General features: G+C 34.1%; 1 protein-coding gene across 2 annotated transcripts in view; it reads left to right on the top strand.

Moving 5' to 3' along the window:
- TRIM33 (tripartite motif containing 33) overlaps nucleotides 1–12,021 on the top strand; it is a 161,635-nt gene extending 149,614 nt beyond the window's left edge. The window contains exons 14-20 of one of the 2 annotated variants that reach the window (XM_060090300.1): nucleotides 318–477; nucleotides 1,907–2,256; nucleotides 4,355–4,478; nucleotides 6,203–6,277; nucleotides 8,230–8,382; nucleotides 9,802–9,852; nucleotides 9,932–12,021. In XM_060090300.1, coding sequence (XP_059946283.1) covers nucleotides 318–477; nucleotides 1,907–2,256; nucleotides 4,355–4,478; nucleotides 6,203–6,277; nucleotides 8,230–8,382; nucleotides 9,802–9,852; nucleotides 9,932–10,144 — 1,126 coding nt within the window. In that variant the 3' untranslated portion in view covers nucleotides 10,145–12,021. The remainder of the gene's footprint in view (nucleotides 1–317; nucleotides 478–1,906; nucleotides 2,257–4,354; nucleotides 4,479–6,202; nucleotides 6,278–8,229; nucleotides 8,383–9,801; nucleotides 9,853–9,931) is intronic. The other variant, XM_060090302.1, reaches the window with a different exon arrangement.
- The last annotated feature ends 3,324 nt before the right edge of the window (nucleotides 12,022–15,345 follow it).

Raw genomic sequence — 15,345 nt, 5'->3', positions numbered from 1 at the left:
GAGAAGCAATCACTATACTAATAGCCTAGACAAAATGATTGTTTACTAGATTCCTTAAATGATATAAGTGCCTCAGACCATAAAATGTATTTTTCAGGTCTTCTGAAAGTTTGACCTACGTTTTTTAAAAATTTTAAGCCAAGTTTATAATACACTCCTTTTAATTGCATTATGAAGTATCCTTATCTGCTATAAAGTTAATAAATTGTTTTCAGTTTAATGAACATTTCATATAACTTAACAAACTTTTCATATAATTGTTTTTATGCACACCATACAGTCAAACATATGTGACCTTTATTTGTTGTTTTTGTTAGCTGTGGGTCTTCAGGAAGAACTGCTGAGAAGACAGGTCTTAGTTTCAAGTCTGATCAAGTGAAAGTCAAGCAAGAACCTGGCACTGAAGATGAAATATGTAGCTTTTCAGGAGCTGTGAAACAGGAAAAGACAGAGGATGGCAGGAGGAGTGCCTGCATGGTAAGTTCCCAGTGGAATCTGTCAGGGATTTAAGGAGGTCACTTCACTGATTCTTCCACCTCTGCGTGTATTAGTCTGGTTAGTGGTCCTGTGGACCTGTATTCATTTTTGAATTTTTATGCGTGGTATAATGCAGATATCTCTTTTTCTAACTGAATTTTTTCATCTAAGTGTCAACTGTAATTGATGAGAAAAGACTTACTTGTATTAAGGACTTGTTTCAACTTTTAGTTGTAATCGGTCATTATTTTTGCCATGATTCTAAATTGGGTTCTGACTTGTTCTGAATTTATTAATAATTTCAATAGTCACATTGAGACTCAAGCTGCAAAAATCCTTGGCTATTTTCCCTGGACCGGTGAGCTCAGGATTACGACCGCTGACATGAAAGAAGTTTAATGCTCACAGAGTTTTGTGATGAGAAGATTGCCTTTGGCTTATGAATTATTAACCATTTTAGAATTCCTCAGGTAGAACATTTTATAAAATTTATAGTATAGAATGAAGGAAGGCCCAAGTCCCTTCTTATTTAGAAATTTTGATCTTGGTTTTTTCTTCCTACCTACACTTACATCTCATTTTCTACATGGTTGGCACATAGAAATTTCAACTATGTAGATTTAGAGAGTACTGTTATCTCTTCATTCAGAACTTAGTTTGGAAAGTACCCCCTAAAAACAGTGCAAAATGGTGGTGAAAGATTTTACATTGTCACAACCTTCCTATATTAGTAGAATGATAAGTGGGCAGAAGAATATTTCAAAATGCTTTTCAAAAGCTATGTGAGAATAAGGACCTACTGTGTAGTACAGTGAACTATATTCAATATCTTGTAATAAGCTATAATGGAAAAGAATCTGAAAAAAATGTGTGTGTATGTGTATACACACACACATATATATACACATATGTATATATAACTGAATCAGTTTGCTGTACACCTGTAACTAACAACATTGTGAATTAACTATACTTCAATTAAAAGAAATGGTTAAAAAAGCCAATATAAAGGGGAAGAAAAAGCTGTGAGACAGATTGTTGAGTGAAAAATAGTGTATAATTGTCAGCTCTCTACAGGAAAAGTATAACCCTATGCTCACTTCCCAATCAATGTGCTTAACAGTTTAATTAATTCCTTTATTATCCAAGTGAACCAGTATTACAGAGACTGCTCCCTAAAATCATACATTAACATGTCTGAATAACTTCGGGGTTATTTTCATTCTTTTATGTTACTAATATGATTTCAAATAATTTTATAATAAATAATAGTAGATTCCAAAATAATTTTAAGTTATGTCAGTATTTCATGTTGTATATACATGTTGACAAAACTTTAAACACTCTGAGGCACACATGCATGCACGCACACACTGCGAACAGTATAGATTAAATGATTCTTCAAGAATTTGTCCTTGCTTTGTTTTAGTTGAGCAGTCCTGAGAGTAGCTTGACACCACCTCTTTCAACTAGCCTGCATCTGGAGAGTGAGTTGGACGCATTAGCAGGCCTGGAAAACCACGTGAAAACTGAACCTGCAGATGTGAATGAAAGCTGCAAACAGTCAGGGCTCAACAGCCTTGTTAATGGAAAGTCCCCAGTTCGAAGTCTCATGCACAGGTCGGCAAGGATTGGAGGAGATGGCAGCAGCAAAGATGATGACCCAAATGAAGATTGGTGTGCTGTCTGCCAAAATGGAGGGGATCTCTTGTGCTGTGAAAAATGTCCAAAGGTCTTTCATCTAACTTGTCATGTTCCAACACTTCTTAGCTTTCCAAGGTACAAGTGAAATAACTATGATTTTTTGTTGTTTATTTTTATAAGCTAAATAAGTAACAAAATTATTCAGGGCAGATGGCCTTCTTAATGACTGCCTATTACTCCATTACCTTCTAGAGAAATTTAACAGCTGAATGAAGAAATGTCCAAGATCTAAGTTGTGCATTAACGTTAAAAAAAAAAAAAAAAGACTATTTCCTGGCCTTCAATTTATACTTAATATAAGCAAATTAGATAAACCTGTAAATTATGAGGTGCAAGAGACTAGGGTATTGAGAAACTTAGTTGATTTCCTCTTGAAGATAATTTTTTAATCTATTGCCATCAATTTTAATAGGGTCTATAATAATGGCTTTATTTATGAATAGTATTCAGTTTGAGGCAACTCTTGGATCTTACCAAAAACTTGCTTTTCTAATGTTTGAAAGCTCTTGAAAGACACTTTAAAGAAAAAAAACAAGTACTTTGTAAAAATACCTTTATTGTCTTGAATTTTTTGAGGAATAGCTTCATCTTGACTACTGGAAGCTGTTAGTTGGTAGTGCCTGCTTGAAGCACAGTGTGCAGATTTCTCAACTTTCTCAACTTTTCCTGTTTGGAATGTCTTTTAGTCATTAACTTTGGAATGGACAGTTACTGAATTCGTTATTTAGAAGAGAAGATGGTACGGTAAAGATAAAGATTGGGGCAACATATGAGCATTGTCCTCAGACTATATGACCCCCTTGGCAGCTAAGTCTGATTTCAAGTATTAAAACATTCATTGATGAGCATCCAGTGCAAGCTGATGATTCCAGCTAATACAGCAGAACAAATGGGCTGGGTTACGATACCTGTAGTCTGGTCGTAATTCTGTAGTGAACTAACTTAATTAGCTTGGGTGGTTCACTGATTTTCAGGGATTAGTTTTCTGCATCTATGAGTAGTAGAGTTTGGATTAGAAAAGCTCTTTTTCTTCCCTTCCATTTAACATATTTATGTTCGTGGTATTTCGTCTCAAATTGATTTCAGAGACCATAAAATAGTAGAATCATACTTATTTCTTTAAGCCTTCCTTCTTCCCCTACCCTAACCCCCTGGTTTTTTAATTGAAAATAAGCCAGTGTCCTTGGGAAAACCGAGCTTCTTTCTGCCTATAGATGAAAGATTCACATTTTTTCTCCGATTCCTGAGAAGTAATGATTTTAGTTGATTAATGCTACCCTTTCTGAAAAATTCAGCCTTTAGTATTAGAAAAGTAGTGGATATATGAACAGTGCCAGAATACTTTTCTGAAGCATTGTAAGTCTTACCTAAATCTTAAAAGGTGTAGTCCTTTGCCACAGATGTATTAAGGACCTTCTTTTTCTTTACTCTTTTAGAAAAAAATTGGCATTTTGGTCTTGAAATTAAGGCTTTTCATATTTTTGTTTCCGTTGGATAGTAACATCTGCTGGAACGTTAGAATTTTGCCACTGAAAGCTTTCTCTCAAAGGCAGATGCTTTGGAAGGAATTGAAACTGTTGACACAGTTTTAATATAATCCCTAGACTTAGAATATATATATGATGGGGGAGAGAAAGGGGAGAATGCATTTGAAGTAATCAAATTGGAGTTTATGGTTTGATAGAAATCCTGATACAAAAAACTATTGACTGAGCAGATTTAAAAGACTGGCCATGAAAAAGTAATTGTTATATTTTTGGCATCTTTAATACATGCCAAAACAGTACAAGATACCTGAGGGACTGTATCGTGTACTCCTTTCTTCTTCATGCATATGAGGTCACTGTCATGGTCATACTGGGGTATTGAGAATTGGTCTTATGCTGCAAGTGCTGATCATCAGCTTTGTGCTATGAAGAGGCAGACACCTTTTAAATAGAGATAGTGGGGTTATATTGCTTTCCAGAAGGTAATCAGTTGAAGAATGGAAACATTTGGGGAAGCTTTTATCACATAACTTTATGAGATGTGGCAAAAATAGTACCTCTCTTTTCCACAAAAACTGGAAAGGAAAGAAAACAAAGAAACTGGAGACTTAACCTCTAGGGAACTAGCTTCCCTAGAGTGGGTTTTGTTATAATTACATGGACTAATTGCCTATTTCCTTCTTTAGTGGGGACTGGATATGCACATTTTGCAGAGATATTGGGAAACCAGAAGTTGAATATGATTGTGATAATTTGCAACATAGTAAGAAGGGGAAAACTGCACAGGGGTTAAGCCCCGTGGACCAAAGGGTAAGTGTCAAATAAGTTGATTTATTATTAGGGATTCTGTAGTTGTGTGGCTATACGTCTTTTTTTTTTTCAGTGTAATGTACATATAACCTGATAAATTTTCATTTTTTAATATCATTATCTGATAGTATGTTCATAATTTCTGAAATCTTTATCTGTAGCCCTCAGCTCTAGGCTCTTATATCTAGCTTCCTCATACTTAACATTTCCCAGCCAAAATCTTGATTTCTAATCCTCTCCTTCAAAAAGCAAAAGCAGGGGACTTCCCTGGTGGTGCAGTGGTTAAGAATCCACCTGCCAGTGCAGGGGACATGGGTTGAAGCCCTGGTCCGGGAAGATCCCACATGCTGTGGAGCAACTAAGCCTGTGCGCCACAACTACTGAACCTGCACTCTAGAGCCTGTGAGCGACAACTACTGAAGCCCATGTGCCTACTAGAGCCCATGCTCTGCAACAAAGACATGCCACCCCAATGAGAAGCCTGTGCACCGCAACAAAGCGTAGCCCCTGCTCGCCACAACTAGAGAAAGCCCCCACACAGTAACGAAAACCCAATGCAGACAAAAATAAATAAATAAATTTATTTATTTATTATTATTATTTTTTAAAGCAAAAGCAATAAAAGCAAGAAAATAATGACATAAAAAACTGCATCCCTCTCTCAGTAATTCCCATCATCAAATGGTACCACTAGTCATCTCTGTTGCTCAAGCCAGAAATCTGTTAAAAATAGAAGAATCAGGAATGACTATAATACCATTTTCTCACTTCCCCCAACCATTACCTTCTGAGACAGCCATCATAGTTTTTCATCTGCACTATTGTAATATCTCTTCACTGAACTCCCTGATTCTACTCTTGCCCCCTTACAATCCATTTTCTATGCAGTACATAGTATTCTTTTTTAAATATGTAAACAGGTCTATCACTTCCTTGCTTAAAATCTTCTAATAGCATCTCATCATATTAAGAATGAAATCCAGAATCCTCTCATCATTTCACTCAGATTTCTGCTGATCTGGTCTATAGTCTGATCTACAAAGACAAAATATCTTTCATGTACTTCTGTGGTCATTACAGTTACATTTGGCTTTGATCTAATGTATAAACTTGCAAAATCCATCTTCCACTATCTTTGAGGAGAAGGTATGTGTTTAGAATATAAAAACGGATATTAAAAAGAAGTTTAAGCATATAAACACTATAAATGTAAAATGCATATCAATTTACTTCTGATTGTATAACAAAATTCTAGAATTGGACTGAGAAGACACAGACAGTTTTTATTTAATTTTGAGCCTGAGCAGAATCCTTTCAAGAAAGGGAATAGCATGTGTCTTGCCTGCCTCAGGGAATTAAAATGAGTAGCAACAATCATAAATTGTTGTACAAAATGCTGTATGTTGCTTTAATGACTCCTTTCTATTTGTATAAATAGTTAAGAGGTAATAGTAGGTAAATTACCTGAGTTATCAGATAAGAACAAAGGCACTCTGTCTTTGATAAGTTCATTTAAAGTAGGACAGAAGATAGTCATAGTCTCAAACCTAAATAGAAAACAAGGTAGTTTTCTTTGGGTATATATTTAGTTGGATAGCTAGTATGTAGGAGGCTTATCTTCAGTGTGTTGTAATAATGCTTTGTACTGATAAAGTTCTCATTCTTAAGAATATCTTTTTAGAGGGAAAACATTTCATGGGTTTTCTTTTCTTTTCTTGGGCCAGAAGTGTGAACGTCTTCTGCTTTACCTCTATTGCCATGAATTAAGTATTGAATTCCAGGAGCCAGTTCCTGCTTCGGTGAGTTGTTTACCTTAGTACCTTCGTGTTTAAGAAGTTTTAGTATAATACTTAAGAGTATGGGCTGTGGCCTTAGACTGCTAATGTTAAAACTCAGGCTTGAATAATCTCCTCAACCAAGGTGCTCAAATTCTCTTTTCTAATACTGTTTCTTCCCTCATTGGGTTATTTCAAGGATTCTGTACAATAACCTGTGTAAAATGTGTTAGCATAGTACCTGATAAAATTTCTGAGTAATAAGAAGTACTTGTGATGTTATTAGGGCTAAATGGCTATGAGATTCACTTGTTAAAATTGCAGTTTGTTTTTAAAGACCATTGCTGTGATAAAAACTTAATGAATTTAATTTCCACTTCCTCTTTTATTGGGTTGGCCAAAAAGTTCGTTTGGGTTTTTCCAAAAGCTGTTACAGCCCAATACTTTTAAAATGGACATAAAGGATACAGGTACAGGTATAATGGAAAGAGTCTTGAACTAGGAATCAGAAGACTTAACTTTTCCTAATTCTGCCATTAACCAGCCTTATAACTGGGGAAATTACATAATTTTCTGCCTCTACTTTTTTTTTTTTTTTTTTTTTTTTTTTTGGTGGTACGCGGGCCCCTCACTGTTGTGGCCTCTCCCGTTGCGGAGCACAGGCTCCGGACACGCAGGCTCAGCGGCCATGGCTCACGGGCCCAGCCGCTTCGCGGCATGTGGGATCTTCCCAGACCGGGGCATGAACCTGTGTCCCCTGCATCTGCAGGCGGACTCTCAACCACTGCGCCACCAGGGAAGCCCTGCCTCTACTTTTTTAACTGTACAGTGGGAATATTGAACTAAATTATTTCTAAGGTTCCAGTTCTATGATTGATTCTAGGATCTATATCTTAGGGAGAAAATAACTCTATAAAAGTATTAATTTGAATAAAAGTGTGAAGTTGAACCTTGCATACTTGTTCTGCTTCATAAGCCCTCTTTTATGAACATTCAAGATTAAGAGAAGACTGTGGGAAAATTTACAAGCCAATGCCCTTTGTTTATCTTACAAGAGATTTTTGTAAGGAGTAAAGGCTCTAAAATTCCATAGTAAAAGGAATATCAGGGATGCTCAGTGCCTTATAAATGGGATAAGAATATGCAACACATATTTACTTGCCGTCAGTTGTTGAATTAAGATAATATTGGATACCAGGCCTGTTATAGAGCATTGAATAGTAATTTGTTTACTGGGTAGGCTCAGGAATGGATTTTAAAGTACAAAAGATCTAGATACAAGGAAGATGTTTTGTTCAGATAGTAATCATCTGATACCAGGAAGTCTGTCTGTCTGTTCTTCAAGTTTAGGGACTTTACAGTAGATTACTTTGCAATGTTTTCTTTTCATGAACTATTTAAATAGTTTCTCCATGTTCAGTTATTTTGCAAGGATACAAATTTTTGGCCAAGAGTTGCAGCCAGAACTCCCAAGTATAATCCTAAATGATTAATTAAAATTTATCTTGTGTTACTACAGTCTTTTCCCCTCTATTGTTATGTCCAGAGTTCTCTGTGATACAAGGTTTTATCCTTTAAAAGATACCATACTCTAATAATAACAATACATTTTGTAATCTTTTTCCCTTTTTTAAAAAAAAACAGGAGTCATACAGTTCTGATGGGCTAGATTTGTCCTTAACACTAGTGGTTAGCTACCCTTGCTGATTGCTTTTTTTTTCCAAATTTTCTTATTAAAGATAGAACTTTGGGTCCTTCACTAACCATGGACACTGCCACATATTCTGCATATGATTTGATTTTCATGATGTGCTTGTGGCAGAAGACTTAAAGTACAATTCATTATACTCAAAATTTGCATGCAGCTGGCTCAATCAACATATGTTTTTCTCTAAAATTAATATGCTTTGCATTTTCAAATTAAACACTTCAGCATTTTTTTGAGAATCCTTATCTATCCTTATTTGTTTCTTTAGATACCAAACTACTATAAAATTATAAAGAAACCTATGGATTTATCCACCGTGAAAAAGAAGCTTCAGAAAAAACATTCCCAACACTACCAAATCCCAGATGACTTTGTGGCTGATGTTCGTTTGATCTTCAAGAACTGTGAAAGGTTTAATGAAGTATGTTAGCTTCCAAACTATAGAGTCTTGGATTAGTAGTTTTTATTTGTTTGCTTACTTGGTTATTGGATTTTGTTTTTCCTGCCAAGAGATTTTTCTAAGTTGATTTTTAAAATTTATTCTGCTTCAGTTCTGTCAAAAGTAAAATTTGATTTCATCCACAGCTCCAAAGAAGAAAGTTTACTGTGTATAATTTGAAGTATATACTTAAATATAATGTAATAAATTAAGAATATTATTGGATATCCCTTTCTGTACATGTTGAGGGTTGAGATAAGTATAGAAGATAGTCTGTAGTTAAGTATATTTTGTGGGAAATGATTACAGACAAGCCTACATTTTGGGTACATTTAGGAAAGACATTTGTACCAGTGTCCTTTGATTTTGTTATTGACCATATAAATATAGAACCTTAAAATTATAAACTCACGTGGCTCATCTTGAATAGTAGCCCAGAGTGTATAATGTTGAGTTATCTGATCTCAGCAATGTGACTTTCATTAACTTTGGTTACGTATTTTTTTGAGAATAAAGATGAGCTATCCATACCTTTAGAAGAAATGTGATAGATATTTACCTCCTTCAAGGAAATTTTTCTTATCTTTGGGAAGCTCAAGTCTCTTATTGTTCAGGAATATTTTCATTATTATAAGAGAAGAAAATGGATGAGAATCCACAAAATCTTCAAAAAGATTACTACTAAAATCTTTATTGCTGATAAAATTTGGGTGCCATAGTAATGTTATTAAAAATTCAAATTGAATCATTTAAAGTGTACTCATAGTTGCCTCTGGAAGCATTTAGGTGACTTTTTAAAATAAAAAAAATTTTTTCTTATTAGGTGACAAATTCTGGTCACCTTTATAGCAATGTGCCACAGAGAATATAGTAAAACCTCACTCACTTGAAGTTAAATTAATACAGTCCCAAGTTTCTTGTCTTATTTTCTAATTCAGTTAAATTATTTTCAATTAAGTATACCTTCATGAACCATAGCTAACATTTGCCAGGAAGAAGACTTATTTTATCTGCTTTAAAAATAGTTAACTAAATTATGATTAACAAATTGCCATACAGATAGAATTCTGACTTAGTGGTTGTTGAAAGTTTGGCAGTTTTTAAAAAAATATTTCTTATATCATTTTTTTCACAAATATTTTTCTCGATGTATTCAAACCAACTCCTACTCAGGTTGACCTCACTAATTCAGAATTTGAGACAATTTTGCAGTAGCTTTAGTAACAGCTTTGTTAAGAAAGGGGGTCCATGTTCTGTATAATTTTAGAAAGCACTTGATCTGGTCATAGCAATTTGTTCCTCCTAGTATGGCTGACTTTCGTCGCCAATCCTATGCAGTCTTATAACTTTAGAAAGGATTATAATTTCCCTTTTTTTTTTTGACTCTGGTATCCTTTTTAGATGATGAAAGTTGTTCAAGTTTATGCAGAAACACAAGAGATTAATTTGAAGGTAAGCTTTTCAGACCATGCAAACTTGGTGAAGGAATATGCATTACCAATAGGTGAATATTCCTATCTTTTGCTTGCAGGCTGATTCAGAAGTAGCTCAGGCAGGGAAAGCAGTTGCATTGTACTTTGAAGATAAACTCACAGAGATCTACTCAGACAGGACCTTCGCACCTTTGCCAGAGTTTGAGCAGGAAGAGGATGATGGTGAGGTAACTGAGGACTCTGATGAAGACTTTATACAGCCCCGCAGAAAACGCCTAAAGTCAGATGAGAGACCAGTACATATAAAGTAAAATGACATGAACTTAAATCAATTGTTTAAAAAAAGAAAAGAATGAAAAACTTTTATTTAAGTGTTGCTGGAATATCCTGCCTACAGTGGGCACCTCCTTGAAGAAGCTAATAGCTTTTACACAGTATTAGATTGAAATAATGGACAGAAAACACATTCTTGTCAAGAAAGGGGGGAAGGACTCTATTTGCAACTTTAAAAGTAAAAACAAAAGTGAAAGTAAAATGACTTGAAGATTTCTGTTACCACAGAGAATGGTTCTGATTGTTAGAATGGGCAGATGTTGATGATCACTTGGTATTGATTGGTGCAGATACTGAGTGTTCAAGTACTTAAGGGTCATGTCACTGGTTAAATTGTCTCTTTGGAGTAGAGTGCACAATTATTAAACCAACTTTTATGCCTCCCCCTCCATACATATACATACTGGCTTATTTTCTAGTTAAAAATCAAAGTTGCTCAGATTCCACTTTGATGTCAGTGCAGATGTGCATTGCATCATGCTGTTATATTTTCTCTCATTTTGATGCTGTTGGGCCTTAGTTTTATATTGGTTTAAAGAACTCAACAGTAGTTTATTTTCTGTTCATACTTAAGAGTCTAGGAAACGTGACCATTGATCATCATTTAATCAACTTTAATGTTCTACTGAAATAAATATGGTAACTTTTCAGTAGCAGATCATTTACAGTAGTCATTTCCAGAAGACACTTCCACAGAATTGCACTTCCAGATCAAATCATCTGATCATAGTTATTCCTGTGAAAGGTAGAATGTTTGTTTGAAAGTTAATCTAGTTTTCTGTACATTTAAAATTTGATTGAGACGGTGACAGCTGGCTCTTATCCAGTCTTCCTTCATATCGGTTTTCTGATAGACCACTATTGGCAAACAGTAATCTGTCAACTACCAAATGTGTAAAATTTTCTGTATTTCACTTTGTCTTATTTGTAAATAGTGAACTAAAACTTCTGGCAGATCAGCAACATTTGCTGAGCCTGTTTTTTAAGCTAATATGTATTCTTACTAATGTTCCTATCAAGAATGGGTTTGTAATATATGCTGTCTATTTCTAATGTTCACATTCATATTTTGAGGTTCTATCTTATTTTAATAGAGAACAGACTTCTCAGAAAATCTTCAGAAGCAGCTTATTATTAAAATATCAAAATATTGAAATAAACCCGGTGGGGTTAGAGTACTCATCCGTCCACCAAGTGGGACATTTGCATGGACTGGGGGCTTAAAGGACGTAGAAGAGACCTGTAAGTATATCCTGAAAATGAGCCAATCAATCCCCACTTGAATGGTTACTGGAGTAAACCCACCTTTACTACTCTGATTTTAGCGCCCGAGGCAGATAAACCACCTTGGCTCTGTTTCATTTTTCTTCTCTTCATTTGTGATGCTCAGATCCAAGATGCGTGTTCTAGACTGTGTACAGGCTTCTCTTTTGTTGAGTTAAAAATTTTAGTCCTACTTTTGTATGGACATGTTAGAATGTAAAGTGACCAAAATAGAAGACTTGCCATTAGATATTTTTCAGACATCAGCAGATTTGTGGCAAATCATTTGCCTTTTTAAAAATTCAGCTTGAACAGTTCAGACAGTAGACTACTCAGAAAAAATTATTTGACATAATTGTCTAAGAGGTTAATATTTTTTAGTGCATATTGAATCAAATAAAGTGCTCTAAAGAAGTTATTATACAAATTTCTTTGGGTTGTTTTTCTTTTCTTAACAAGTGGTGGGGATAAAAATGAATATGATTCAAGCCTTCTGATGGTATATTGGTTTTATTATTGCTGTTGACTTCATTCTGTGGCTTTCTTTTAGCTTCTTTTTCAGTTTCCTTATAAGTTAAACTTCAAAACATATACCAAACTTTTATAATTTTACTCAAATTTTAAGTTCTTAAGAACAGGTTTCTTATAAAAAGGAGAAAATTGTTTAAAAATGCCTTTATCTGTGTGCATTTTCCTCTTTCCCACAACATTCATGATTTCAGTTTATCAGGAGACTTACCAAAGGGCACATTTTTTTTTTTAATTTTTTTTATTTTACAAATTTAATCAGTTATACATATACATATGTTCCCATATCCCCTCCCTTTTGCGTCTCCCTCCCACCCTCCCTATCCCACCCCTCCAGGCGGTCACAAAGAACCGAGCAAAGGGCACATTTTTGGAAAGTGATGAGTAACAGTATAACTTCATTTTGCCAAGCCACTGAGTTCTAATATTTTATCCTTGCTCTTCATATGAATCCTTTTCACGAGTCTTAGATAATAGGTTTTACCAACGGGGGCAGAAACAAAAATTTTAAGTAAATATTTATTTCTTGATATTTGTGGCCTTAAAGGTAATGTGTTTCATTCAAAACATTTCCATGTTAGATGGCGTTTTTGTTTTCTTTTAATTTAAGATTAGTTCTTAAAAAGCTACTTATTGCCAGCATTTGACAGGCTTCATTTCTCTTAACAGAAGGTAGTTCATACAGCTGAGGAATTACTATTAAATTATATAGCTAGCAACAAACCACGTTTAAGTGAAGGTATTCACTTTAGATTTCTTTAAAGCTTTTTTCTTGCACATTTATCGTTGTGTTTCTAAGTTGATTTGTTCAGCACTAATATGACTGTAAAAAAGTATAAAAATTTTAATTGATATTCAGATATCTTACATGTTTTCCTGCTCATTTATGTTTTAAAAAGACAAACATTGAATATTGATCCCTGAAGGCAGTTTGTTTTGATACTCCCTTATATTTGTATTCTTTGTTAAAAGGCAGTATTTTTGATTTGTAGATGTTAAATGTTTCCTTAAAAGCTTGCAAACTTTCACCACACTCCATTTTTCATTTTCACTAAGAACAAAGTGTTCCTCAGTCTGTTCCTCTGGCTTAAATTTGTCTTTTTTTTAGCACTGAGTGAAGGAATTGCTTTGCAAGGTGAAGCATGTATGTGTTCCAAAGTATGGTTAAATTGTAGGTCATGCTCTATATTGAAACATCAAATCATTACCACAGAGAAAGGTTAAGGCTTTGAATCCACTGTTGAAATTATTCTTTTTGGAATCAACAAGGTACTTTCTGACTTCTATTCTTATATAAGGGAATTTTAAATAAATTTTAAAGTTAGTTAATTCTAATTTTTTGTTGTAACACTTTGAGATTTTTAGTTAATCCAAAGAAATAATGCTTTTAAATAGAAGCAAAAGATTTATGGTGTGCAAACTATAGATTTACCGATTACCTCAGCAGGTATCCTGCCATATAACTATTAGTGATTAGTTTTAATAAGCCAGTAGACTTAGGTTTTCTGACTATGCTCCTGGGTTGTGGCCTACCATACGTTATTAAACAGTCTCTTAGTATTCAAAATGGGAGTAGATGCTATGGCCCCCTCTCTCTTGGCCTTTTAAAGTCCTGTACCCATGCCCACTCACATACAACACATGAAGTATAAAAATCTCATTTCTTGAGGTCAGCACTGCTTATTTGCATACTTAACTTTGGATCAGTGAGTAGTTTTATAAAATCTAACCTCGCCAACTTCCCTAATTAAAACAATCAAGTTTTAATTCATACCATGAATTCTTATACCATCTATATTAATAATCTGCTGGAGGTGATCCAAGGTTTAAGGGGTATTGCAGCTTGATCAGATACCAGACCTGGATGTTTTATTTCTCTCACAGTTATCTCCTCCTTGATAAAGCAATAACACTGCTTTAAGTCTGTTGCCTAATAGCATGTCATAATCCTCTCCTGGATGGTGATTTTATAGGAAAGTTTGTATGCATATCACCCAGTCTATCTTTTAAAAATTAAGGAATTTAATGTATGCTGGAGCTAATGACAATATATTGTGGCATTTTATTTTAAAAATTGGGGAAAGTTGCATATTTTTTTAAAAGTAGGCATTTGAGTAAAAGAATTGAAGGTACTTTTTTAAGAAAAAATTTATATGCCACAGTTTACATAGACCTTTCAGATTTCAACATGTACTCTTGGATATAATGGTTTCTTTTATTTGGTCAAAATGCATGTATAACATTTCTTCCATTTAGTTCCTTGTGTTTGCCTTCGTGGTCTTTTATATATTTTTTATTGTATCTGAGAAACAAAATTATCTTCGAAAATAAGTCAATTTGGATATATTTGTTATGATCCAACTACAAAATGTACAAAATTAAGTTTAGCCCTTTTCTAGAAAGCAAGTGATCTTTAAAATTAAAAATGTTGTTCTTTTAAATTCACCAAATTTGTATGTGGGAAGGCACTGAAATGATTTTTTAAGTGCCACTGCAATACTCCCTTTCAAGTATGGCCTAAATTTCAATCTTAAGAACGAAATGCATGTCTGCTCCTGGTCTGAAAAATGTAGGTATTAACTATGTTTTAAATCACAGTGAAACATGTATATAAGCCTATAACAAAAAGATTTGTGCAATCTGAAAGCCTGTTGATTTTCTATGTAGACATACCTACACACGAAAGGGTTAAATTCACATCCTTACTAGTTCCTTGCTTCCAGTATTTCAACTCTTCTCCCCTCATTATTATTATTACTAATATTACAATTACTATTATTTTTGCACATAGTTAACTACCCGTCAATATGATTCTGAAAGAAAAAGTGCTGTTTCTGTGGTATTGTATTCTCTAAATAATCATATTTAATTTTTTAAAACAAGGTTGCAGTTTCTAATTGTTCCGTTCCTGTGTTTTTTGCTGGTGTGTAATAAAAGCAAGATTTTCTTTTCATGGTTATTTAATACATTAGCTGCCTGTAAATATTTCTTGTTATAATGCTCTGGAATGTGTTGTAGAAGTTGTATTAGATTAGTTTAAAGCTTTGTTTGAAAGCCACATTGTTTTGGTTATTTCTATTAAATTAGAAAATTGAAAAAGTTTTCAAATGAATTTCTTTTTTTTCTTCCTCTTTGAGTTGATACTTAATCATTTAAATTTATTTTAAAAATTTATATTCTGTGTGAGGCACTGGAGATATTGTCATGAACAAGATAAAATACAGTCTCTTCCCTCACGTGTTTAGGCTCTGTTGGAGAATGATGAGTGCTATGATAGGGATTAACACATAGGAAAGGATCTAACCCCAAATTTTGTTGGTCAGGGAAGCGATCTCTCTCACTCATAAAAGATAGGACCAGGTGAAAGAGAAAAGGAAAAGAGAATAAA

Source organism: Mesoplodon densirostris, chromosome 2, assembly GCF_025265405.1.
Source record: "Mesoplodon densirostris isolate mMesDen1 chromosome 2, mMesDen1 primary haplotype, whole genome shotgun sequence".
NCBI lineage: Eukaryota > Metazoa > Chordata > Mammalia > Artiodactyla > Ziphiidae > Mesoplodon > Mesoplodon densirostris.
Note: the sequence above shows the minus strand (reverse complement) of the source record. Positions and strands in the feature narration are given on the sequence as shown.